The 25237-nt window shown below is 41.8% G+C and overlaps 1 protein-coding gene across 1 annotated transcript in view; it reads right to left on the bottom strand.

The window, feature by feature from the left end:
• dnaaf11 (dynein axonemal assembly factor 11) overlaps positions 1 to 25237 on the bottom strand; it is a 97792-nt gene that overhangs the window by 48200 nt on the left and 24355 nt on the right. Inside the window, exons 8-9 of the mRNA XM_041245310.1 lie at positions 24983 to 25048; positions 6459 to 6528 (exon numbers count right to left, since the gene is read on the bottom strand). Of these exons, the coding sequence (XP_041101244.1) occupies positions 6459 to 6528; positions 24983 to 25048 (136 nt within the window). The remainder of the gene's footprint in view (positions 1 to 6458; positions 6529 to 24982; positions 25049 to 25237) is intronic.

Raw genomic sequence — 25237 nt, 5'->3', positions numbered from 1 at the left:
GTGAAGCAGCAGGTGCTGTAGCCGGGTCACCTCAGGATGAAAGCACTTCAAATAGGAAATCCGGGTGTACTGGAGGAGACACCAAAGAGAGAAGAGGATCATTCTAAAAAATTGAGCGCTTCATTTGTCATTTTTTATCAGTGGCCAAAGCTCAGCTAATAATGACACATGCGCAACTAGTGTTGCGCCACCTGAGTCACCCTCCTCAGAGGGGAAATCTTGTTCAACTGCCTCCTCAAAAGCAGCGATAGATGTTAAACCAATGTGTGGTTCAGGGGGTGATACTAGGCCCATGCGCCCTATCATCTTCCACCAATTACATCTATTCTATTTAAACCTTAGTCTCCTCCTCCTAGTTGTCTTGCGGTTTTTTGTTCTGGTGTAAATCAAAGAGGACTGCAAAACCCTTTTTTTTTTTGTTAAACTAGCTAAGAACAAAATGGATTACTTACAGCATCTCTCTTCAGATTCAGAGGACTCCCAGGATTTTGTATCTATAGCAGATCATTCCCCTGTGTCTGAAGCATTATGCTGGATACTGCTCAATGCCTACCATGTTCCATTTCTGCTTCACCTGCTTAATGATTTTTTATTGATCTCCCCTCCATCTGATCCCCCAGCGGAAGCAATTACTAAACTCAAGAGTTTGTTTTTAGAAGTTGGCGTCCCGCTCTCAGAGGAAAAAGCAATCGCCCCCTTCATTCTCTGGAATTTCTTGGAATCATTCTGGACACAGAAAAATTCAAAGCCAGCCTCCCTGAGTCCAAACTCAAAATCACATTCGATTTCTTATTCAGAACTTTCAGATTAGTAAAACAATCAGAAAACGTGCTCTGCTTTCATTGCTGGGTCACTTCAATTTTGCAATTCACATTATTCCCCAAGGGAGGACATTTATATCTCGTCTACTTGCTCTTGAATCAACAGCAAAAAATTTGGACTCTTACATTAATATTTCATCAGAAGAGGGGAAAGATATTAAAATCTAGTCTGCTCTTATTCAGCATTGGAACGGCTTATCCATGTTTTATGACAATTTCATCTCAGCACCGCACGACATGGCTTTGTTAACAGACGCATCATCTCTTGGATTCTGAGGTATTTTAAAGAATGATTTTCCAGTATATGGCCCCTGGAAATTGAAAACCTATCTCCACAGCTAAAGTCCACTGCTCTTCTTGAGATTTATCCAATAGTTGCAGCAGTCCAGCTATGGGGTCACCTCTGGTTCAAGAAATCAATCTTATTTTATTGCGATAATGTAGCTACAGTTCATATTATAAATAAAGGCCCTTGCAGTTCCCCTCTTATCATGCTATTACTGCAGCAGCTAGTTTGGATTTCAGTATCCAACAATTTTCTAATACAAGCTCGCTATCTACCGGGCATATGTAATATTGCAGCTGATGCTCTCTCTCGTTTACAGATAGCCAAATTTCACAGATTGATTTCTACAGCTCTGCCATTCCCAGCAGCAACTCCTCAGTTCAACCAGCTAATTTTCAACTGAATCCAACCATCAATAATCTACTTAATTCAGCTCAAGATCACATGGTTTCAGCACTTGCTGCTCCTACCAGATCTTCTTACTCCCTACAGGTTGGGCTTGTTATGTAACCTTCTGCTCTACTCCCTACTCTTTTAATCCTACTTCTTTTAATCAGAATTGGATCATGGCTTTTATAGTTCATGCAAAGGATTATCTGCATCTGGCACCAGTTTCTTTCTGCATTTTTTGGTTTTTGAGATGATCTGAATAAACAGTCCCTTCTATTTCCATTTCTCCCACACTGGGTATTCGCTACTGCGACCTTACTCATATTCTGGATTCTCATTTTATTTTCTTTCTTTGCATTTCAAAAACTGATCAGCTTCGGCAAGGACAATGTATTCAACTTTCAAAAATTGAGTCTCCTCTATGCCCATTTTCTTTCATGCTAAAATACATTACAGAACATAAACCTAAATCTCCTTCCGATTCATCAATGCAAGCGGGTCTGTTGTTTCAAGGTATTGGTTTTCTTCTCAGCTCTCCGCTTTGGTTTCCAGAGCAGGTCTTACCTCGCAATTCTACACTCCACATTCATTCAAAATCAGGGCAGCCACTTCAGCAGCAGGTGCAAAGATTAACCAGCAACATATCACCATCAAAAATATGGGTCGCTGGACCTCATCAGCATTCGAAGCTTACATTCGTTCTTCACCAGCCGAAATAGCATCTGCTCATCAGTCCATTGCTAGTATGTCCGGAGCAGGGACGGCCTTTCTGCCTGGACTGCCGAAGGTTTCCTCTTTTAAAATAAAATAAATTAAAATAATATAAAATTAAATAAAATAAAGGTTTTTTTTCCTTCCCACTGTGCAGAGGGTCTTCACATAGTCAGTAGGGTACAGTTACTAACCCCAGTGTCATGTTAAGCCTTTTTCTTTCTTGTTAAATGTTTTCTTTCTTTTTTCTTTTTATATGCGTTGGTGGTTCTCTTTTTTCTTCCTATAAATGTTTTCAGCGGGGAGCCGGGGGTCCATTTTTTGGGGGGTTAGTGATTCTACTTTCTCCAACCCTTTGTTAAGTGTCGCTTTATTGACCTCATAGAGGAATGTTCGCCGTGAGTCAGAGGGGACCCCCGGCCAAACCCCTTCTTAGCATGCATAATCCTTTGTCTACTTCTCTTTCAGGCTCTGATGCCTCTATTCATGTAGGACCCCAAACGGCGGAACCCCTCCTGTTTGTCGGGTCTGGAACCCCCCTTCTATTATGTTCGGCTTTTGAAGAGGCGGAACACCAGCTCTGTGTGTATTAACATCTTCTAACTTTGTTTTCTTTCCGGTTTGCAAGCCTTTTCGTATGTTGGGTAATCTCAAAGACGGTGCCCTTCTTTGTATGTCGGGTCACCTCTAAGATGGTGGCTCCCCTCCTGTATGTCGGGTATCCTCAGAGACAGAACCCCCCAACTGTATATGTTGCGCCACTGAAGAGTCGGAACCACTTTTATGTGTTAATATTACTAATCAATGTTTTTCTTTCTGGTTCATAAGCCTCTTCGTTTGTCGGGACATCTCATAGACGGTGACCCCCCTCCTGTTTGTCGGGTTTCCTCAATGACGGAACCCCTCTTATATGTGTAGGGCCTCTGAATGACAGAGCCTCTCTTTTATATGTTATTCGTTACTAACTTTGTCCTAAAACATCTCAGCGGGTGGCCATGAAACAGCAGATCCTCTTGCTGCCACTCTGCATGTAGTCCTGTAACTGTAATGGTGCAGAGGGAGCAGGTGTAGCAGTGCGGTCGCGCAACAGCTCAGCTAACATGTTTCCCTGTTGGGAGACCGTCTCCAACAGCTTAACCAGCTGCTCAGAGCTCTCCGATCTATGAGACCTTCCTTTTCTTAAGAAGGGAAACCGGAAGAAGAACCGGGGAAGGATTCTATGAGGAAGACCGTGAAGCCAGCCTCCTACGTGATGGTCTCCTACCTTCCCTAGGCACAGAGTTCTCATGAGAGGATACAGCTCTCTCCTTCTGAGCTAAGGAAGGGGACCCTCGTCCAAGTGGAACGGACAGAGAGCGCTCTCTAGAACTGTGCAAAACTCATTTTTCTAATGTACACATAGAGAAGGATGCACAAAACAATAATTGCTGTCAGTGAGTGCCTCTTTATCGTGCTCCGGACCCAGACAGGCAGCCTATCTGCCATGCCTGTCCTCTGTGGGGAGACCCCTCTTGCATATGTCACAAGAATGAAAACCCAGCATAATGTAGCCGCAGTAGCATGTAATGCAAGCAATCTTTAACTTTAATCGCTATAACAGTACTGCATATATTACTAGTACCAAAAGAGAATGCTGAGCATGTACGCAGCAACGCTGCTATGCAGCTGGCAGTGTGACAACAGTAGTAAATGACTCTAACCAGTGCTGATTAGATCAAAGATGGTACTGTTTGTATCGAATGTTTAACATCCGCACTGTTTACTATAGTACAACGTACGGTACACACAGAACATGTCTATAGTGTACAAGCACAGTACAGTATAGTGCAACAGTATGGTACAGGGTACACACCTCGTTTGCGGAGAGCACATTTAGGCAGCTCTCATGGGCAGCACACGTGGGCAACACGTCTTTTGAAAGTCACGTGGCTGGTTTTGTTGTCCTGACTTCCACCCTATGATTGGTTATTTTGGGTTGTGCCCGAGTCCACATGGGGTGTTTCTCACTGGTTGCTTTCGTTCAGAAACAGCCTATTGTTCTCAATTTGTCCATGGTTTTCGACCCCTAACGGCTCTATTTAAGAGGGGTACTGTTCACTGTCTGAGGTGTCAAAACATACTTAAAATTGTCTGGCTTGGCTTCTGCAAGATACTGCTGGCGCATAAATGATTAATTCAATGATAGGTAAAGCTAAAACACTTGTCCAGCAGTTAGTTTACGATTCTTTATAAAAGCATTCTTTGTCAGTGGGGGACAGGTGTTTACCACTGTTTTCAGTAAAGTCTTCCTCTCATTCTGGCTTAAAGCTGTATACTTGAATTTATTACTTGTGGATGGTTTGCTCAATGTCATTGTCTCCACGAAACGAACAAGCACTTAATTCTAAATTATGAAATTTACTTTCAACTGCACAGCCGCTTTCAGTCGGTGATCGAAATACCCATGTGCCAGCGAGCAGTATCGAAAGTCAACAAGTGACAAAATATCCTTACAGGATTTTCTTTCTCAAAAGAAACAGGAGACAGATAGAACAAGAGCGAAATAGAAGAAAGAATAATTAACATGAATTAACAGAGAACACAAATAATAAGCTTGTGTATTTTTACTTTCTCTTTTGTTTGTTATTCTTTCTTCAGTTCATTTGAGCCGCAAAGTGTACGTCAACCAGCATTTCACCGGGAGCCGCTGTTTGGCCACTTCTGTTAAAGCTGCCACACACTAGTCGCAATGCGATTTTTTAATTGCCGACGAAATACTTTCACAGCGACATGACTACACACACCAGAAGTCACACAGAGGCGATATGACAGGTTTGAAAACTGCCAGATCTATACAACAGTTTAAAATTGCTATTGACAAAACTATGATCAAGACTGGTACATATTCATCAACATGATTTGGAAATTATGAGTGTCTTCTCTGACAGTATTTCAACATATATGGCAATAAATCATACATACCAGGCTTATCCAGTTCCTTCGAAATGGTTGGTTCATTTTGGTTGTATTCATTTTATTGCACCACTGCACAGTTTCACTTGCCACATCTCGTCTGGTGGGTAGCAGCCTTTATAGTGCTACAGCAAGGCGATTTATTATATTTTTTTTGCATTAGTGCAGTATCGGTAAAAATTGGTAATATTATTTTTGCCATCTTGGAAAGGGAGAGCACATGACACTGAGAAAGGAAGATTGACAGAAAGCTCTATCTATTCCTGATTCACTCTCTTTTTTTTAAAATTCTGCTTCAAATTCTCTCACTCTAAATCTAACTGTAATATAGCTTTAAATCCTGCAAACTAACCTATTGTAATCTCATGTTAAATCTTGCAAGCAGAGCCTCCAATAGAAATGTAAGAATTTGCTCCCACTGAGTAGTTGGGGTGGGTTAAAATATTCATAACTAATCAATGAAAGATACGAGTCAGGAAGAAGGGACATTTCCCAACTGCACTGGGAAAGATTTTTTTTTTTGTCGTAGCAGTAGGTTTGTTTTCTTTTTTTAAATTGGAAAAGGGTGAAGTCAACATGGATTGAGTAACCATTTCCAGTGTTTCCAGCCCTATATATATAATGCATTTTAAATTGCTCTAATGCAAAACAACTTTCCAGTGGGGATTAATATATAAGGAATAAACAAACACCTACCAGAACACTGTCAACCATGGTTCGCACTAATTCGACATGATTGGTCATACCGCTACCGCTCGCTGGCACATGGGTATTTCGATCACCAACTGAAAGCGGCTGTGTAGTTGAAAGTAAATTTCATAATTTAGAAATAAGTGCTTGTTCGTTTCGTGGAGACAATGACATTGAGCAAACCATCCACAAGTAATAAATTCAAGTATACAGCTTTAAGCCAGAATGAGAGGAAGACTTGGCTGAAAACATTGGTAAACACCTGTTCCCCACTGACAAATAATGCTTTTATAAAGAGTCGTAAACTAACTGCTGGACAAGTGTTTTAGCTTTACCTATCATTGAATTAATCATTTATGAATATTTCTTCAGGGAAGTCCCCAGTTTCACTTTTTAAACTGTTCTCCGGAATGCATAAAAAAAATTTGATTCTCAAGACCTTCTTAACCATGTGGCCACTATTAATCCTCTATCTGGCCGGCTCCTATATCCACTGTGCATTAGGGAATTGCCACTCTTATTTGTCGTAGAATACATTTAAATAGCACATGATTAATGTGAGGGATAATTAATTTGTACAGTCTGTAAAGCCTGTACAGAGCATATACCTTTCCTTTTACAATTACTCTGATGTATGTTGTTTGCACGTCAACATCTAGTTGAGATGTGTCCAAATGCCTACAGAAAAAAAAAAAAAAAAAAAAAAAGAAGAAATTAGTAAATATAACCTAAACTAGTTATATTTGGAAAGTGGAGAAGTACCTAATATTCAACCTTGACACTTGGTAACCTGGTGATATAAGCATGTTAATCACTTATTTTCACCTGGTATTTATGGATGGTTTCTACAGCAGCAAACATTTAGCTCACATAGAAGGTGGAATAAGATGCAAATGCAACCTACACACAAATGTAGTTAACTTATAAATTAAAAGAAAAAATATGCAAAACATGGATTTATAAGCACATGAACAGTTTTTGTACTGATCAAAAACTGTTCAGTGTCACTCGCTCACAATTCTACACAAAAAAATAGAAAAATATAATATTAATAAAATAACATGGCAGTTATGCAAATAAATGATAAATATAACGAAACAAAGAACTGTTTGGTGTATTAAGTATGCAATGATGATAGAAAATGCACTAAAATCATGCAAGCAAGCACAAAAAAATTAAGCAGAGAGCAGAGCAATGTCTATGATCTGTCTAATGACTACTATTATTTTCTATAAAATAATAATAATAATAACAATAATAATAATAATAATAATAATAATAATAATAATAATAATAATAACAACAATAATAATAATACATTTGCTGGGTGATTATCAAAAATAATATTATACTATTGTGGAAAGCCACACTGAACTTTGTTACTTTCCTGACAGCTCTCCTTGAATAAAGTTGACAATAGGCCATGTTACATGAGCGTTTGACTTTTCACGAGACATATGTTTCTTGTGAAATAAACGTGGACATGGTGCCTTTTTGTGTTTATATGTAAAGCCTCTCATTTCCCTTTGGAATTCCTACTTTTCCCTGAACGCTATGCAAATAAAGGAGAAGGGGTTCAGATTTAAATTAGCCATGCTGTCAGCCCATTTAGATTCTCATGCAGTTAACTGTGAAAGTCCCCAAAATACTGACTTTTCGGGGTTTTATTTTTAATTACTTTTTGAATATTTCTTTAATTGTTCTTTCACATTGAAAGTGTAGATGATGACGTGTAGATCAGTGAAACAAACTCCTACTTTGATGCATTTTGAATTTTATTTTTTAGGCAGTAGAATGTGACAAATGTTCAAGGGTGTGAAGACTTTTTCAAGGCATTGTATATAGTGGCTCTCAAAAGTATTCACCCACCTTGGACTTTTCCACATTTTATTGTGTTACAACATGGAATCAAAATTGATTTAATTAGGATTTTTTGCCACTGATCAACACAAAAAAGTCCATAAGGTCAAAGTGAAAAAGAAAATCTACAAATTGTTATAAATTAATTACAAATACAAAACAGAAAATAATTGATTGCACAAGTATTCACCCCCTTGAATCAATATTTGGTAGAGGCACCTTTGGCAGCAATTACAGCCATGACTATTTGGATAAGTCTCTACCAGCTTTGCACATCTGGATACTGTAATTTTTGCCCATTATTCTTTGCAAAATTGCTCAAGCTCTGTCATGTTGGATGGGGACCTTTAGTGAACAGCAATTTTCAAATCTTTCCACATATTCTCAATTGGATTGAGGTCCAGGCTTTGACTAGGCCACTCCAGACCTTTTTGGTTTTAAGTCACTCCAGTGTGGCTTTGGCTGTATGTTTGGGGTCATTGTCCTGCTGGAAGATTAATCTTCTCCCAAGTCCAAGGTCTCTTGCAGACATCAGCAGGTTTTCCTCCAGGATTTCTCTGTACTTTGCTGCATCCATTTTGCCCTCTATCTTCACAAGCTTTCCAGGCCCTGACGCAGAGAAGAATCCCCATAGCATGATGTTGCCACCACCATGCTTCACGGTAGGGATGGTGTTCTCAGGATGTTGTGTGATGTTAGGCTTGCGCCAAACATAGCGCTTAGCATTGACACCAAAAAGCTCTAGTTTGGTCTCATCAGACCATAGAATCTTCTTCCTCTTGGTCTCTCTACCACATGCCTTCTGGCAAACTCTAGCCGAGATTTGATGTGAGTTTTTTTTTAACAATGGCTTTCATTTTGCCACTCTCCCATAAAAGCCAGTTTTGCGAAGCACCCGGGCTATTGTTGCCATATGCTCAGTGTCTCCCAGCTCAGCCGTGGAGGACTGTAACTCCTTTAGAGATGCCATAGGCCTCTTGGTGGCCTCCAGACTAGTGCCCGTCTCATCCGGCTCTGTTCTAGACAGATTCACAGTTGTGCCATATTCTCTCCAATTTTTAATAATGGACTTTACTGTGCTCCGGGGGATATTCAATGCCTTGGAAATGTTGTTATATCCTACCCTTGATTGGTGCTTTTGAAGAACCTTATTCTAGATTTGCTTTGAATGTTCCTTCGTCTTCATGAAGTAGTTTTTGTTAGGAAATGTACTAACCAACTATGGGACCTCCCAGAGACAGGTGTATTTAACCTGAAATCATGTGAATCACCTTAATTGCACACAGGTGGTCTCCATTCAACTAATTATGTGACTTCTAAAGACAATTGGTTGCACCAGAGCTTATTCAGGTATGTCATAGCAAATGGGGCGAATACTTATGCAATCAATTATTTTCTGTTTTGTATTTGTAATTAATTTAGAACAATTTGTAGATTTTAATTTTTACTTTGACATTATGGACTTTTTTGTGTTGATCAGTGGCAAACACTCCTAATTAAATCGATCCTGATTCCATGTTGTAGCAAAATAAAATGTGGAAAAGTCCAAGGGGGGGTGAATACTTTTGAGAGACACTGTGTGTAATTTATATATACACATACACACACATATACACACACACACACACAAATACAGTACTGTGCAAAAGTTTTAGGCAGGTGTGAAAAAATGCTGTAAAGTAAGAATGCTTTAAAAAAATAGACATGTTAATAGATTATATTTATCAATTAACTAAATGCAAAGTGAGTGAACAGAAGAAAAATCTAAATCAAATCCATATTTGGTGTGACCTCCCTTTGCCTTTGAAACAGCATCAATTCTTGCTTGGTCCAGCAGCTCAGCTTCCGCCAGCTGGCTTGTTTTGTCTTAAAGGGGGCAGCCCGAGGGCACACAGAGCGTAATCTTTATAGGGCCAGCAATCCCCCAAGGCCAGCCTCTCAGCCACTCGGAGAGAGGGACAGCCACACACACCCTCTCTCCCACCTCTCCGTGTCACTGGCATGACTGACAGGCGAATATTGTAAGGCTGCTGCCCTCTTGCTGCAGCACTATGAATGCGCCCGGAGAGTCAGCGCAGGTCTCCCCTGTTACAGAAGGGTTTAGATACAAAATGCGATATACGCTATTTGCACAAAAACTGAGCTAAAAGCAGGATCATTCATTTCACAGTGCCTACTTTCTGATGGTCAATGTCCTTTGTCCTCAAAACACTATATACACCATGTTAAATACAACTGAAATGATCATTTCTTTCCATAACTCGCTATGCGCCAGGCTTCTAATTTAGCAAAATCTGAAATATCCACTGAGCCAATCGGCGTACAATATCACAGTCGTGTGACCCTATTATGACAGCACCCAGTACAGTAGCGGATTTAATCTTGTAAATTGTGATTTTATAATTAAACGATGAATAATTTTGTAACATGTTGTAGCAATGGTGAATAAGCATTTACAAATAATGTTTAGAAAACTGTCACTCGATCGGAACTGTTAAACCTCCCGTCATCTCCCTTGCAATGCCAACCCCACTTAATGGTGTTTTCAGTTTACGTTCTCCTTCTGCTTCAGTTTATCATTTCAATTTACTGAAACGCATTGCATCTTTAGAAATAAGTGTAAAGTCATTTTACAAAAATGTGGAGATTTATACTTGGTTATGACCCTGACTGAAGATGTCACTAGCAAAGGTGGCCGGTTGTACTAATGAGGTCAAACAATAGGTCACGTTTTACTAAACATTTTAAAACTAATAAACAGTGAACATAATAAACACTATTGTAGTATGCTGCATAAAACATAATAACACAATATTCATAATAAAGTTCTTAAACTTAAAGAGTTCTTAATTATAAACAGTAACACATTTAAAGCTTGGGACTCCCTGTCTGTAGCTTGGTGTTGTTTACATTATCTTCAGCATATTTTAAGTGATTGAAAGCTGAAATTACTTTTTTAAAAACACACTTTTCTTATACCAATACAGTATTTAAGCGATAATCAGTTTGTTTGAAAACCAGCCTTTAATCACTGATAATAGGTGCACAGGCGGCAATTCCGTGAGTGTTGCGGGGCTCAAGCACCAATGGGAGAAAATAAGGTCCTGCACAGTGCAAATAAATCACCTGTTCTGTCAAATTATAATGTGGATGCTTCACAAGCAGAACTGTTATTGCAGCATTTAAAAATATTCTACTGGCAGATTCTACTGGACTTGCTGAAGTGGTTTTCTCCCACTGCTAATTAAAAAAGAAATAGCCACCTAGCTATTTCATCCTGAGGGCTCAACCTACGTCATGCCTAATGTAGATGCCTGTAACCAGATCTAGACTGCCGTGCTTGATCGTATGCCTGGAGAGGACATTCACCTTATGGACTGTAACTTTCAGAGAAATGTACTGAAAAAAATGAATTCCTACAAGGCTGACTGCAGTTGTACAGCTGGACTGGAAACTACCATACAAGTCAAAATAGGCTGCAAACTGGTGCTTCGCAAGAACATTGACATTGCCACTGGTCTCATCAATGGGGCAATATGGAAGCTTCTAACTGTTTCCTACTATCTGGAAAACACACGTATGGTCAAAACCATAACCATCTAATTTAAAAATGGAGTGACCCATACCTTTGAACGTTTACACTCAAAGTTTGAAATCATGGACAGAGTCTACATTGTTCGAGAGTAGATCATTCATTGGTGCTCATTCAATCACTATTCACAAATGCCAGGGTAAGACTCTAAAAACAGTTAGGATGGATCTTGGTAACTCCATTTCCTTCTATGTACAACGTTTCATTGCACTTTCCAGAGTTACATCCTTAAGCGGTGTCCATCTTATCAACTTTTTGACCCCACCTGCATTTAGGCACCTCAAACTGCAGTTGCAGAGTACAATAGGCTCAGAGGGATCTATTGCCCTAAGTTGATAAGCTTGAAGGAGACCAACATGCACAAGGGACACAAGGTAAAAGATAGAGTACATTTCATTCATCGAGCCATCACTAATGTTCAGAAAAAGCAAAAGCCTCAATCTTCTAAAAGAACATTTTCAGTTACACTATTATCACAATTATCTATTCACAGGCTTGACCAACCCTAATTTCACTTCATGCTATGCAAATGCAACATTGCAGTTCCTTCTTCACTTGCAGCCTCTGATGGATTCATTAAAACACAGTCAACAAGAGGCTATCAGGAGCTTTCCATCCAGAAGCCAAGTTAGAAGCAACAACTGTGTGAATGTTGGGCCCCAGCACCTTTCCAATTGTGCCTATTTGCTTGATGTTTGACAAGGTTGCCCCCAGTTGCTTCTCTTAACTTGGGCTTTTGTGTTTGATATCATCACTTGTTTTACACTGACATTTTTTACATTGTTATAGACCTAATTTACAACACAAGTGCTTGCTGGTTGAAAACCCCAAAACATGTGACATATGCTGTTTGTATTCAAAGTCTGACAGGATCATCTCAAATGGAAAACTTATTTGGCCATTCCATCTCTTACACACAATGTTGTAAGTAGAAACTTCCATGGCTGAAAAGCAGTTTACACTCAAGGAAAAAGGAGTATTTCCCCCTGCCAGGGGTCTTGGACAGGATAAGATTCAATGCTGGATTGAAGAAGCACAACGTACCTCTACACAGTGTTGTTGGCTATTGTTAAGTGGTGGATACTTCTCCAACAGAAGTTTCTGTGGTGTGCACCCTCAAATGCTCAGGTTATGTCTGGTGAACTGGGCCATGATGATGTTGTGCTTTTTAATGAATAAATGCAGAGATTCATCTGGAAGGACCCAAACATTGTCATCTGGAAGAATTCAAGCATTTTGTGCCTTGCATGGGAGGTTTTCACATACATTGTATCCTACTTGCTGTAATAGGGAAACGCTTTGCAGATGCTGGACTCAGGGACATCTTTCTAGAACTAGAAATCATTAGAACGGGATCTATCAATAAAGTGCTAGAAGGCCGTCATTACAACAGAACAGTTTGCCTACATAAAGTTATGATGGAAGCCCTAATGAGAGTTTAGTAGGAAACATTTAGACAATGGCTTGAGGAATACAACCACGATGACACAGAATTTCAGCCATTAGTAAATGCTATTATGGTCATTCAAGGACAGTTCACAAAGGATACTGCTGGAGTTTTGTTTCAAATGCCCAAGTTTGAAGCTTTGAATAAGTTATTCCTCCAATTCTACAAGATTGACAATGGCCCAATGGCAGAATTCTGGAGCTCAAACATAGAAATGGTAACTCTGCTTTTGTCATTTATTAGGGTGTAACAGGGCGAGCAGCCATGTTCAGTTTGTTTATTTTTAGAACGGGGTTACCCCCATCACCCCTGTGTTATTTTGTATTTGTTAATTATTTATTTATTGTATTGTGTTTATTTTGTATATATAAGACGGCGGAACGCCGTGTGTTTTGTTATTGTTTTGACAGCGGGGCCATATTTTGTTTTTGTATTTATGTTGCAGCGTGGATGGGAAGCCCATCCACATTAATTGAAAAAAACCTTGTGCAGAAGGTGGCCATCTCCCGAATTAAGTGATTAATTTGTTGCTAATCGGGAGATGGTCACCTGCATATAAACCTGCATCTCTCTGCACGCGGGGTGTGGTGTTCAAGAGACCGAACGAGATCGAGGAGCGAGAGAGAGAAATAAAAAAAAAAAAGATATAGGAACAGTGAAGGCAATCGCCCAGCCTGACCTATATTTGTATATAAGTGTTCAAGACTTTCAAGACAGAGTTTTTGTTTGAACTTTTATTTTTGCTTTATCAGCAGTGTTTATTTTTGTTCAAATATTTTATTTATTTTTGTTGTATTTAAATAAACGGCACCACACGTCTCTTGTTGCAACTGCAGTACCTGTGTGCTTCCTCATTCTGGCCTGACGTCACTGCAACGTCATCTTGTCACATAGAGCAACTCAAGAAGGCAACTGGGAAGCATATTTGGACTGTGTGAAAGATATCCTTCCCTGTCACACTCCTACAACAGGAACAATTATGCACGCTACTTGTCTATGTATTGGTCTCAGATGGTGACACTAGAAGACAGCCACCCTGATGCTTACAATCATCTGAAAATTTGTGAATTTCCTGTTCATAGATTTTCTTCAATGCCATTTGCACATGATCTGTTCAATCGCCATTGAACAGACCATCATGCCAGCCTTCTCTTTGTTTGACCATCTTGCCATCAAGCTCTCCTCTACCATGTCCCTTCCCCTTGCTGTTATCTATCGTCCACCTAAGAATAACTTTGCTTTTATTGCTAAGGTCTCGCAATTCCTCTCCCTAATCTGCACTTCAACTGATAAAATTCTACTCCTAGGTGATTTCAACATCCATATCGATCTGCCTTCTTCCCCTTTAGTGACCGACTTTGTCATACTCCTGAAATGTCTTGGACTCTCTCAATCTGTCAACGTTCCTACTCACATCCATGGACACACCTTGGATCTGCTCATCACCAGGGGTCTTGATATTGCCAATCTCTCAGTCTCAGATATCGCTCTCTCTGACAATTTTTTAATCACTGCCAATATTAATCTTCCCACACCTTCAGCTACTACTGATACTGTTATTTCCTTCCATCCCAAAAATCTGCTAAATCCTATAATACTCTCGGAATGTGTTTCTTTTTCCCCTCTGACCGGTACTCTCCACAGTTGCCCCGCTTACAACCAGAACGGTGAAGAAACATTGCAACTGTCCATGGTATACCCTTGAACTTCGATTGCTTAAGTCTGCCTGCCGCAAGTTTGAGCACAAATAGAGGTCGTCTGCTGCCAGGGTGAAGTAAGTCATGGAAATCATATCTATGGGACACAGTAAACCAAATATTCTCTTCAAAACCATTGCTCAAATCCTGCATCCAGCCATCGATAAATCCACCTCCCATTCATCCTCCCCTCTTAGCTGCAATGATTTCTCCTCTTTCTTTCGGAACAAAATCGACACCATTTATTCTAAACTCTCCTGCCACAAGCCCAGCATAGTACTTGACCACCTTGACTCCCATCCGACTGCCCCTCCTGCTCTCTTTCTTCTCCATTACTGATGTCTCCAGTCTCTCTCCATCACTGATGTCTCCAGCCTATTGTTGAAATCAACTACTGTCATGTGGCCCTGGGAATACTGGCCAACAAAACTTGTCCATCTCTGTGCTTCTGACCTTGCTCCTTCCATTACGCACACTCTCAACATGTCCCTGGTTTCTGCTGCCCTCAAGACCTGAGTGTCTTATCTAACTTCCGTCCCATATCCAATCTTCCATTTCTCTCCAAAACTCTTGAAAGGGCTGTAGCCAGCTGATGAAACATTTCACAAATAACAATCTGCTTGAATCTCTGCAGTCTGGCTTCTGGCCGCATCACAGTACCGAAACTGCTCTGGTCCGATTGTAAATGATCTTCTGCTTAATGCTGATGCTGCTGCTCCCTCTTATTGTCCTCCTTGACCAAACTACTGTTTTTGATACCATAGATCATAAGAACATAAGAAAGTTTACAAACGAGAGGAGGCCATTTGGCCCATCTTGCTCGTTTGGTTGTTAGTAGCTTATTGATCCCAAAATCTCATCAAGCAGCTTCTTGAAAGATCCCAGGGTGTCAGCTTCAACAACATTACTGGGGAGTTGATTCCAGACCCTCACAATTCTCTGTGTAAAAAAGTGCCTCCTATTTTCTGTTCTGAATGCCCCTTTGTCTAATCTCCATTTGTGACCCCTGGTCCTTGTTTCTTTTTTCAGGCTGAAAAAGTCCCTTGGGTCGACACTGTCAATACCTTTTAGAATTTTGAATGCTTGAATTAGGTCGCCACGTAGTCTTCTTTGTTCAAGACTGAACAGATTCAATTCTTTTAGCCTGTCTGCATATGACATGCCTTTTAAGCCCAGAATAATTCTGGTCGCTCTTCTTTGCACTCTTTCTAGAGCAGCAATATCTTTTTTATAGCGAGGTGACCAGAACTGAACACAATATTCAAGATGAGGTCTTACTAGTGCATTGTACAGTTTTAACATTACTTCCCTTGATTTAAATTCAACACTTTTCACAATGTATCCGAGCATCTTGTTAGCCTTTTGATAGCTTCCCCACATTGTCTAGATGAACACATTTCTGAGTCAACAAAAACTCCTAGGTCTTTTTCATAGATTCCTTCTCCAATTTCAGGATCTCCCATATGATATTTATAATGTACATTTTTATTTCCTGCATGCAGTACCTTACACTTTTCTCTATTAAATGTCATTTGCCATGTGTCTGCCCAGTTCTGAATCTTGTCTAGATCATTTTGAATGATCTTTGCTGCTGCAACAGTGTTTGCCACTCCTAGCATTCTTCTTGACCGCCTTCAAAAGTATGCTGGGATCTCTGGAACCTGTCTCTCCTCTTACCTATCTGGACGCATGCAGTCTGTTTTCTATGATGGAAGCACTGCTGATGCAAACCTGGTCAATTGTGGTGTCCCTCAAGAGTCTGTTCTTGCTCTTCTTCTCTTCAACATCTACATACTTCCCTTAGGTCACCTCATCTGCCAACATAGCCTCATGTTTCACTACAAGGCAGAAGACACCCAGCTCTACCTAAAAAACTAGACCCTGGATGTCCCTCTGCTATGGTCCAGCTCTCAGCTTCCATCCAAGACATCGAGGCCTGGATGTCAGCCAACTTCCTTCAGCTCAACACTAATAAAACTGAACTTCTAGTAGGGTCAAAAATTCAACTCAAGAATCTCAATATTGCTACCTTGAACATCGGAAATTGTCTGCTGCTGCCTTCTACTCTACAAAGCCTTGGTGTATTTCTGGATAGTAACCTCTCCTTTAATGCCCAATTCTCCTCCTACCACCTTTGAAACATCTCAAAGGTCTGTTCCTACCTTTCCTTCCTGGATGCGGAGATACTCTTTCATGCATTCATCTCCTCTCGACTACTACAACTCTGTCTATGGTCGTCTTCCGTCACGCGCCATAAACAGATTACAGCTGGTTCAAAATGCAGCTGATAGGATCTTTACCAAACATGACCACATTACCCCCTGTCTTGCCCATCTGCACTGGATACCTGTAAAGTTCAGGATAACTTTCAAAATTCTCCTGCTTGCCTACAAAACCCTTCATCACACAGGTCCAGAGTATCTCTCCAATCTGCTGACCGGCTATGTCCCTGCACGCAAGCGGAGGTCCTCTGCACCACACTCGGACAGCCCGTTTATCTTCCTGCCCGTTTATCAGTCTCTGGAACTCTCTCCCAACTTTAGTGCGTCTGGCTCGCTCACATAAAATGATGACTTGGATCACATTATTGAGGAGTTTGATGATAAAAATGAGTTTATTAGGAGAGGATTTATCAGTATGCACGACTAAGGTATGTGAAAAATAGAGCAAACAAGGGGTGGGGCTTGGCTGGAGATGCAGTGCTGAGTGTCCTTATGCTATGCAGTGCCTTTTAAAACTGTTTTACTCAAAAAAAATATTTTAAACAGCGCATATGAAAATAAATTGGACTTGACACGCCTGACAAGCACTGAATAAATGGACCACTAAGGGTTAATGTATTTGCATTGTGTTTTACTATTTGTATTTAATGTACTACGCTCTGTATTTCACTGAATTTATTATATTATCCATTGTTCCTCACTATCTTGTAAAGCGCTTTGTGATGGTGGTTCAGTATGAAAGGCATTGTAGGTTTCAGTCTGTGAAAAGCAGCATGGGCCAATGGATGCTGACAGCAGATGAACTGGCAACCATGGAACATGTCACAAAAAATTACAATGAAAGCTACACAACACATAAAGAGGAAAGCCAAACAAGGCTGAAGCGTGACAATGACGATTAATTTTGTCAACCCCTATGAAAGTTTGGAAGAACGTTTTAGTCTTACATCTGGGATAAAGAAAGACCCTCAAGTCTCAGCATATTTACTAAAAGCACACAAAGGGCAAGGAAGCCTCGTCTCAGTTTTTAAAGAGGCAACTGACAAATAAAACTTCCTTTCATGATGTTGAAATTCTTTGCCGATTTACAAAAAGCAGCCAAAGCTAGTCACTGGGCAAGTAGTCATCCTCAAAGATGATCGGAACTTCTTTGCACAAATAGTGGTAATTCCTCTGACAGATGGATCTATGAAATGTGGTAAAACATGCGCTTGGACTTGTTCCTTGGGCAGCTTGTAAGCTGGGTGATTTGATTGAAAAGGGCGTCAACCCTCTGATGTAATTTCAGACCAGGCTGTGTGAATCATCGATCTGGTGGCTTTGCTGCAACCCATTTCTTGCCTGGAGACTTTTGCTGACCTTGTCATGGTAGTTCTGGATAAGGCCTTACGGTTCTCCAAGGGATCATCTCAAGTGTATATTGTTGCTGATGAATACAGAGAAAACTCCATCAAAGCCACTGAGAGTAATTATCATGCTACCAGTGGTGAATGCGTGATTAAAGTCAGCAATAGTACCCAAAAAGTTCAGAAGCAATGGAAGTTCCTATCTCATGACGTCAACAAGACAGCTCTTACTTAATTCTTCCTTCATGAGTGGTCCAAAGACAAATATGCAGAAATATTTCGTAGCCATGAGATGATTTCCATTACATGAGAGTACATGTTAAACTTCATGCTGCTACACTACTACATTATTCTATAAAATTAAAACTTCATGCTGATTTGAACTCGGCTCTCGCCAAGGTAAGCACCAACTAAGATGTAGCTTTACAGTAAACTAATGTGATCCATCTGCATCTCCATCCATTTGTGTTGCTTTCCATCTGATGATGTAGATATCCTTCTGTCTGGTGTTGATTGATGAAGTGTAATGCTGGCTCCAGAGATCAGCTTATCTTGCCTCCCCAGCACACCAGCATGACAAGCGTCTGGATTGAGCTAAGTACGGTACATCTCTGGGGTCTTCAAGTGGGCATCTTCCGTCCTCTGTGTTTTGTAGACTAGCCCACGACACCTCAAGAGGGCTCAACAGTGATTCTGGTATCCCAGCATCAACCCCCTCCATCCCCCACTCAGCTCAGCCCAGCTTACTTACCCGTAAATCAGCGTTGCTTTCTTCCTATTGTGCTTGAGATCCCCAGACAGAATCTTTCCGTCTCAACCACAGCCAGTTGCTGCTGCTTTTTGCTGCTTCAGATGAGTTACGTTGCACAGTGAAGAACTTTTGGCCACTGAACCCGACATCTCTGAGAAACCGGGCGGTAGAGTGTGCCACAAATCCTCGACAACCCACCTCCACTGGGTAAACTCGGACTCTCCATCCTCGCTGTTCCGCTTCAGCAACTAGTTGAGCATACTGAAGTTTCTTCCTCTCATAAGCCTCATACACAGCATCCTCCCATGGCACTGTTAACTCTACCAGATGAACAAGGCATGCTAATCCAGACCACAAGACAATGTCTGGTCGAAGGTTAGTGGTGGCAATCTCAGGTGGAAAAATAAGCCATTGACCAACATCTGCCACCATCTTCCAGTCTCTTGCAGCTTCCAGTTTTCCTGGGCGAGGCTTGGTTTTAACACCTTTTCTTGGTGGTTGCTCTCCTGGACAGAGGAATATTGTCTTTTGTGTGTAATGCTTTGATGGAACTGGTGGCAAGTTATTGGTCAGGTTATGCTTGTCTTCCATTGCTAAGGCCAAACATCGCAGCACCTGGTCATGGCGCCAAGTAAACCGTTCTTGGCTAAGACCCACCTTACACCCTGTCAAAATGTGCCTTAATGTTGCAGGTGATGAACACAAAGGACATGAGGGATCCTCACCCACCCAGAGGTTTAGGTTCTGTGGCGATGGGAGAACATCGTATGTTGATCTAATGATGAAACTGATCCTGCTCTGTTCCATTGTCCGTAGGTCTTGCCAGCCGATCTTGCACTGTTCCACACTCTCCCATCTTGTCCATTCTCCCTGCTTGGCCTGGGAAACAGCCTTTACACACCCTATCCTCCCCTCTTGCTTTTGCACCTCGTTGATTACCAGTTTCCTCCGTTAAGCTGGGGTTGCCTTGTGCCACGTAGGAGGAGCTGAACTGAGACCAAGATCTCCTCTTCCATGCTGAACTTGCCCCATAATATTTTTGTAACTTTTGCAGGTATAACAGCCGAACACACTCGTGGCATTCTTTCTACAATGGAAATCAAATATTTTTCAGAAAGTTCTTCCCAACACTGTTGCAGAAGTTCCCACAAATGTGTTGCACTTGTAGGTTGCTTTGCTTTCACCCTTCTGTCCAGTTCATCCCAAACCAGCTCAATGGGGTTTAGGTTTGGAGAATGTGCTGGACATTCCATGATTTGAAGCCTACAGTTTTGTTCTCCTAAGGTAGTTCTGACATAGCCTGGAGGTATGTCCTGGGTCATTATCTTGCTGTAGGATGAACCACTGACCAACTAGGCGTATACCAGAGGGTATTGCATGGCGCTGCAAAATGCTGTGGTAGCCGTTTTGGTTCAGGGTGCCACTCACTCTGTGCAAGTCGCTGACTCAGGATCCAGCAAAAGAGCTCCAGACCATCACGCTTCCTCCTCCATGTTTGACAGTTGGTGTCACACACCGAGGAACCATCCTTTCGCCTACTCGACGCTGTACAAAAACCCTGCGTGGTGAGCCGAAGATTTCAAATTTTGATTCATCGGTCCATAAGACCTTCTTCCAGTCTTCAGTAGTCCACTGGCGGTGCTTCATGGCCCAGGGCAAGCCTCTTTTCTTATTTTACCATCTTAGCAATGGCTTTCTTACTGCCACTCGACCTGTCAAACCTGCAGCTCGAAGTCTTCTCTTCACAGTTGAAACTGAGACTTGCTTACTTCGACCAGTGTTAAGCTGTGCATGAAGCTGTTGTCCTGTGAGCCGCCTATCATGAAAGCTGTTGACTCTCAGAAACTTGTCTTCTGATTCTGTTGTGGCTGTGGGTCTGGTTTCCCCTAGTTTCCAAGTGCCTTTTGATGGTGTAGGAAACTGTACTCACTGACACCTTGGCTTTCTTTGCAGTTTCTCTAGGAAAGACCTACACTTTTAAGGGTTATAATGATCTGTCTGTCTTCCTTTGTTAATTGCCTTTTTCTCGCCATTATGATAGCAAAATACTACTTCCTGCAGTACAATACAGTCCAAATAATGCTTAAGAGGGTGTAGTAACACAGTCTGTTCCAACACTGCTTTTATACAGACAGAGGGTTTGTAAGTAATGAACAGAATTTGGGACACCTGTAGGAATTGTTAGTATCAACTTTCAAGGCTTAATTTACTTCCATTACTGCAGAACAGCTGTAAGTTTTTAACCCATTACTTGTTCCCTGAAAAAGGCCTTTTTGTATAACTCTGAAATGTACATTATTTTTTAGTTTTTGGTAACCTAAACTTTTTTTTTTTTTTTTTACCTCTGGCAGTTTACCGCTTACCTTTGTACCATTTCAGGTTATTCACTGGACTTGAACTGCTTAAATTTAAAAAAAAAACTGGAAAAATGGGGGTGTTCTAAAACTTTTGACCAGTAGTGTACGTTACCAGACAGTTAACACAGTTACGGAGCTGTCACCAGGGGCCGGATAATACTGCACCTTTGTCACAAATATAAAACTGTATCACCCACCACAAGAATTACTGCACGCACCAAGGACTGGTGACCATGTTTGTATTATTGTGGGACAGATATTTGTTTATTATTTGGGACTGTTCTTGTTACATACCCCGTGCTGTACACATTGGTGTATACTGCTGGGGAACTATTGTTTGGTCGCCAGACCTGGAAATACAATAAAAACATTTCTAAAACTGGATTATCTGTCTGCTTCTTTCACGCACTGCATCACCCCTGCACCTCTCTACAATAAACCACTTTGCCACAGTGCCATTAAACTGCAGCAGAAATCTTTAGAGCAACGAGTTACCACCATGAAGAGCTGCCTTAAAGAAGTACATACAAAGGGCAAACTATCAGGCTGCCATATAGAGACATGCACTGGAAGCCAAACCAACTATACAGGACGCTGTAGGACGTGGGTGAACTGTGGTTGAAGGGGATCTCACTTGGATGGATATCTTGCTTACTCCAAATGCCCTCACTGAGTTTGTCAACTGTGGCTGTTCAGCGACATGTAATGGAGTCTGTTGCTCCTTGTGATAGAGAAAGAAAGAATCAATGTTGTAAATCTCCCTCCCAACGAGAAAGGGTGCCGTGTAAGGACAGTGGTATGCTGCTTCCTAGATGGACCGACTTGATGGTAGTTGGAAACCGGAAGGTGACCATATTAGGAGGGGAGCGTAGTTGCAAGTACCTGGAACGGCACAATTGCAAGCAGCTGCGGGACAGCCCTCTATTGGAGAAACCATGGCGACAGGTTGTTTGCAGAGAGGAGTGTATGGGTACAAAGGGGAAGCAGCTACGTCAGTACGCTGCCTTGCACTGAAAAGTGAAACTGACGGCCAGAGCTGTGTTTGTTGTTTTCGCTATTACATGTTTGTTTTTGTTGTTGCAGAGGAGCAGTGAGAGCAAGGGGCTGCAGCCACGGAGCCAGTCCACTTCCCTCACAACACAACATCAGCACGCACCACAGACCCAATTTTGAAGAGCACACTTTCGTGCACCGGACGTGGGAATAAAATTGTTGTTTTTTTGCTTTTGGAGTGTGAACGCTCGCCGTGTATCCCCAGATACCATTGCTTGTAGAGGGGCGGCTTTTTTTGTGTTGTTTATTAAAAACACTGACGTTTTTGGGAGAAACTCACTGTCTTGACTGTCTTTGTATTCACTACACCACTCTCACTTGTCACAGTTGGTGACCAGAGGTGGGATCCAGGATAGACGCAGCCACATTCAGAGCGATATTGGAGACACAGGAGCGAAGACACCAGGAGGGGATGGCGACCATGATGGAGCGGATGCACGCCATGTTCCTGTAAGCCAATCGGGGGAGGGAACTGACAACTGAACCAACGGTGCACTTTCCAAAGATAAGGGTGATAAAAATGTCGCTGGAGGATGATGTCTGGAGTGGTGGGCTACCCAGCTGGGCCCCAATTTGATCGGGAAAGCCCAGGCAGCCTACCAAGCCCTGACCAACAAAGACGCTCTCAATTACGACCAGGTGAAGCAAGCCATTCTCCAGCGACTAGATATCACGGAGGAGAGACACTGTCGCCGGTTCCGTGAATACCAGCGACCCCCCCAGGACTGCTAACTCGCGTGGAGGCGCAACAACTCGCGGACCACGTGACCCGGTGGCTCTGCTCCAGCACCAACGACGCCGAAAAAATAACGGAACTGATAGCCATTGAACAGTTCATAAAGGTGCTGGGGCCACACACACAAAACTGGGTCAGCCGCCACCATCCCACCACGCTGAACGCAGCAGTCAGATTGGCTGAAGGGTAAGAGAATGCCCTGCCCACCCCTCCAGTGGTTGCCACATCTGCTCCTGCCTCCAACAAGCCACAACTGGCGGGACCAACACAACGCTTCACCCCCACTACCCACGGACCAGCACTGCACCGTCACCCCATGGGCGGCCTCCCTCCAGCACAATGGAGATCAAGGGCGACCCCCAGCATGGTAAGAGCAGAGCATCCCTCCCTGCTGTCGAACCAGCAGCGGGACACGCAAGCTCCGTGGGCGCCCTTTCGCCCCACTTGTTACCAGTGCCAGGAGATCAGCCACCTTGCCAGGAATTGCCTGGCGGCAATGGAATGTGGTGTGACCTCCCATTATGTCCTGACAGTACCAGGTAAGTCCAGGGGTAATGATTGGGAGGGATATTTGTATTGTTAATGTATGGGTTGGTGATGTGAGCACCTACACATTAGTGGACTCAGGATGTGGGCAAACTTTAATTAAAAAAGCTCTATTGGCGGGGGTACCTTGGTGGTCACGTGGGGTTGGGGTCATTTCCTGTATCCATGGAGATAACAAGGACTACCCCCTCACTAAATTAGTTTTGACGATTGGATGTCAAACCCACTGCGTAATCGTGACTTTAGCTGAAAAGTTGCCATATCCAGTTATTTTAGGTCGAGACTGGCCACATTTTGATAGTATGATTAATAAAACGGTAAAGCCAGTCTCTGGTAAGACCTTGGGAGCAGCGGGGGAAACTACTGGGGATATTTTCCGCTACACACTGATTTGTTTCATTCCCGATTTCGCCCAAGAAAAACAAAAAGAGAGCGAAGGGTTGGAAAATGGGAAGGAACGTTAATGAAACAAGGCTGGGGTTTGATTGGGGAAGCTTCAGAATCTGTCAAATGTAAGGGAAAGGGGATCAGGACTCAGTGTGACATGCGGGGTTGGGCTACTGAGACCCCCAGTGCTGAGGCTACTTTAGCTCAGCTCGATATCCTGAAATTGTGGGACCGAGATGTGGACCTAGCATTGGAACAAAAGAACGACCCTTCGCTGGCACACATCTGGGGGCAAGTTCGGTCTATTGAGGGGAAGGACGTAAAGGATAACTGGCCGCTGACATATCCTCACCACATTTTTGTCGGGCATTTACTGTATAAAGTATCCCAAGCCACTAGCACAAGTCAGATTGTAACACAATTACTCATTCTCCAGTCTTTTCGACGTGAGATCATGCGGTTGGCTCACGATGTCCCATGTTCGGGCCACTTAGGTAGCGATAAGACTTGGGAACGAATATTGGCTATTGGGATTACACAGTAATCCCCAGCTGAGAAACAGGGAGTGTGTATAGTCTACCTACCCCCCCCCCCCCACCCCACTCACATACACACTGCCTCACTCTCTCTTGTATAAAAAGAAGATTCACAGTTCATCAGTTCAGTGTTGATTTGGAACAGGAGGACAACAGTCCTTTAAATCGATTGTGACTTCTTTATTTATTTTGACATTTATCTTGCCTTAAAAAGACCAGATTGTTTAAATTAATGTATCATTATTAACAGCTTTATTAATGAGAGTACACATTTTTTTGGTTTAAAACCATAGACTGACCAGCATCCTGCATTTACCATCTTTACTTACCAACCAACTACAGTATTTAACCCTAAATGCAATTAATACAGCATAAAAAAACACTAAAATCAGGATAAGTAGTATTAAGTTTATAAACATGATAAATAACACTTTTCTAAGTAAACTGATACTGATCTTGTAGAAGTTCCAATTAAGTAGGAGCGGTGAAACTAAACTCATCACAGAAAACTAAATTGTAATAACACCCAATGTCAGCCTGCACATGTGTGGGGCAATTAGACAATATTTTAGTGGACTGGTGAATAATAAAAACTGTTTTACCTGTAAACGGCTAGATCCAGCACAATCTGGTTGTTGTCTTCATCGTCAGACAAAGAGAAATCAAGTCTGTTAAAGAAAATTGGAATATTAATATAAACACCTGTGTTCCACCTTGGTGCTGTATTACCAACTTTTGACTGAAAATGCTGCTGGCAACTATTCAAGGTCTCTTGAGTTTTAACTGATACAGTAGGTAATTTGAAATGATGTTTAACATGATTGCATTTACTTTCTACTGGACACCACATGTAATGG

The sequence above is a fragment of the Polyodon spathula genome, chromosome 3, assembly GCF_017654505.1.
Source record: "Polyodon spathula isolate WHYD16114869_AA chromosome 3, ASM1765450v1, whole genome shotgun sequence".
Taxonomy (NCBI): Eukaryota; Metazoa; Chordata; class Actinopteri; order Acipenseriformes; family Polyodontidae; genus Polyodon; species Polyodon spathula.
This window is presented reverse-complemented; position numbering and strand designations above follow the sequence as displayed.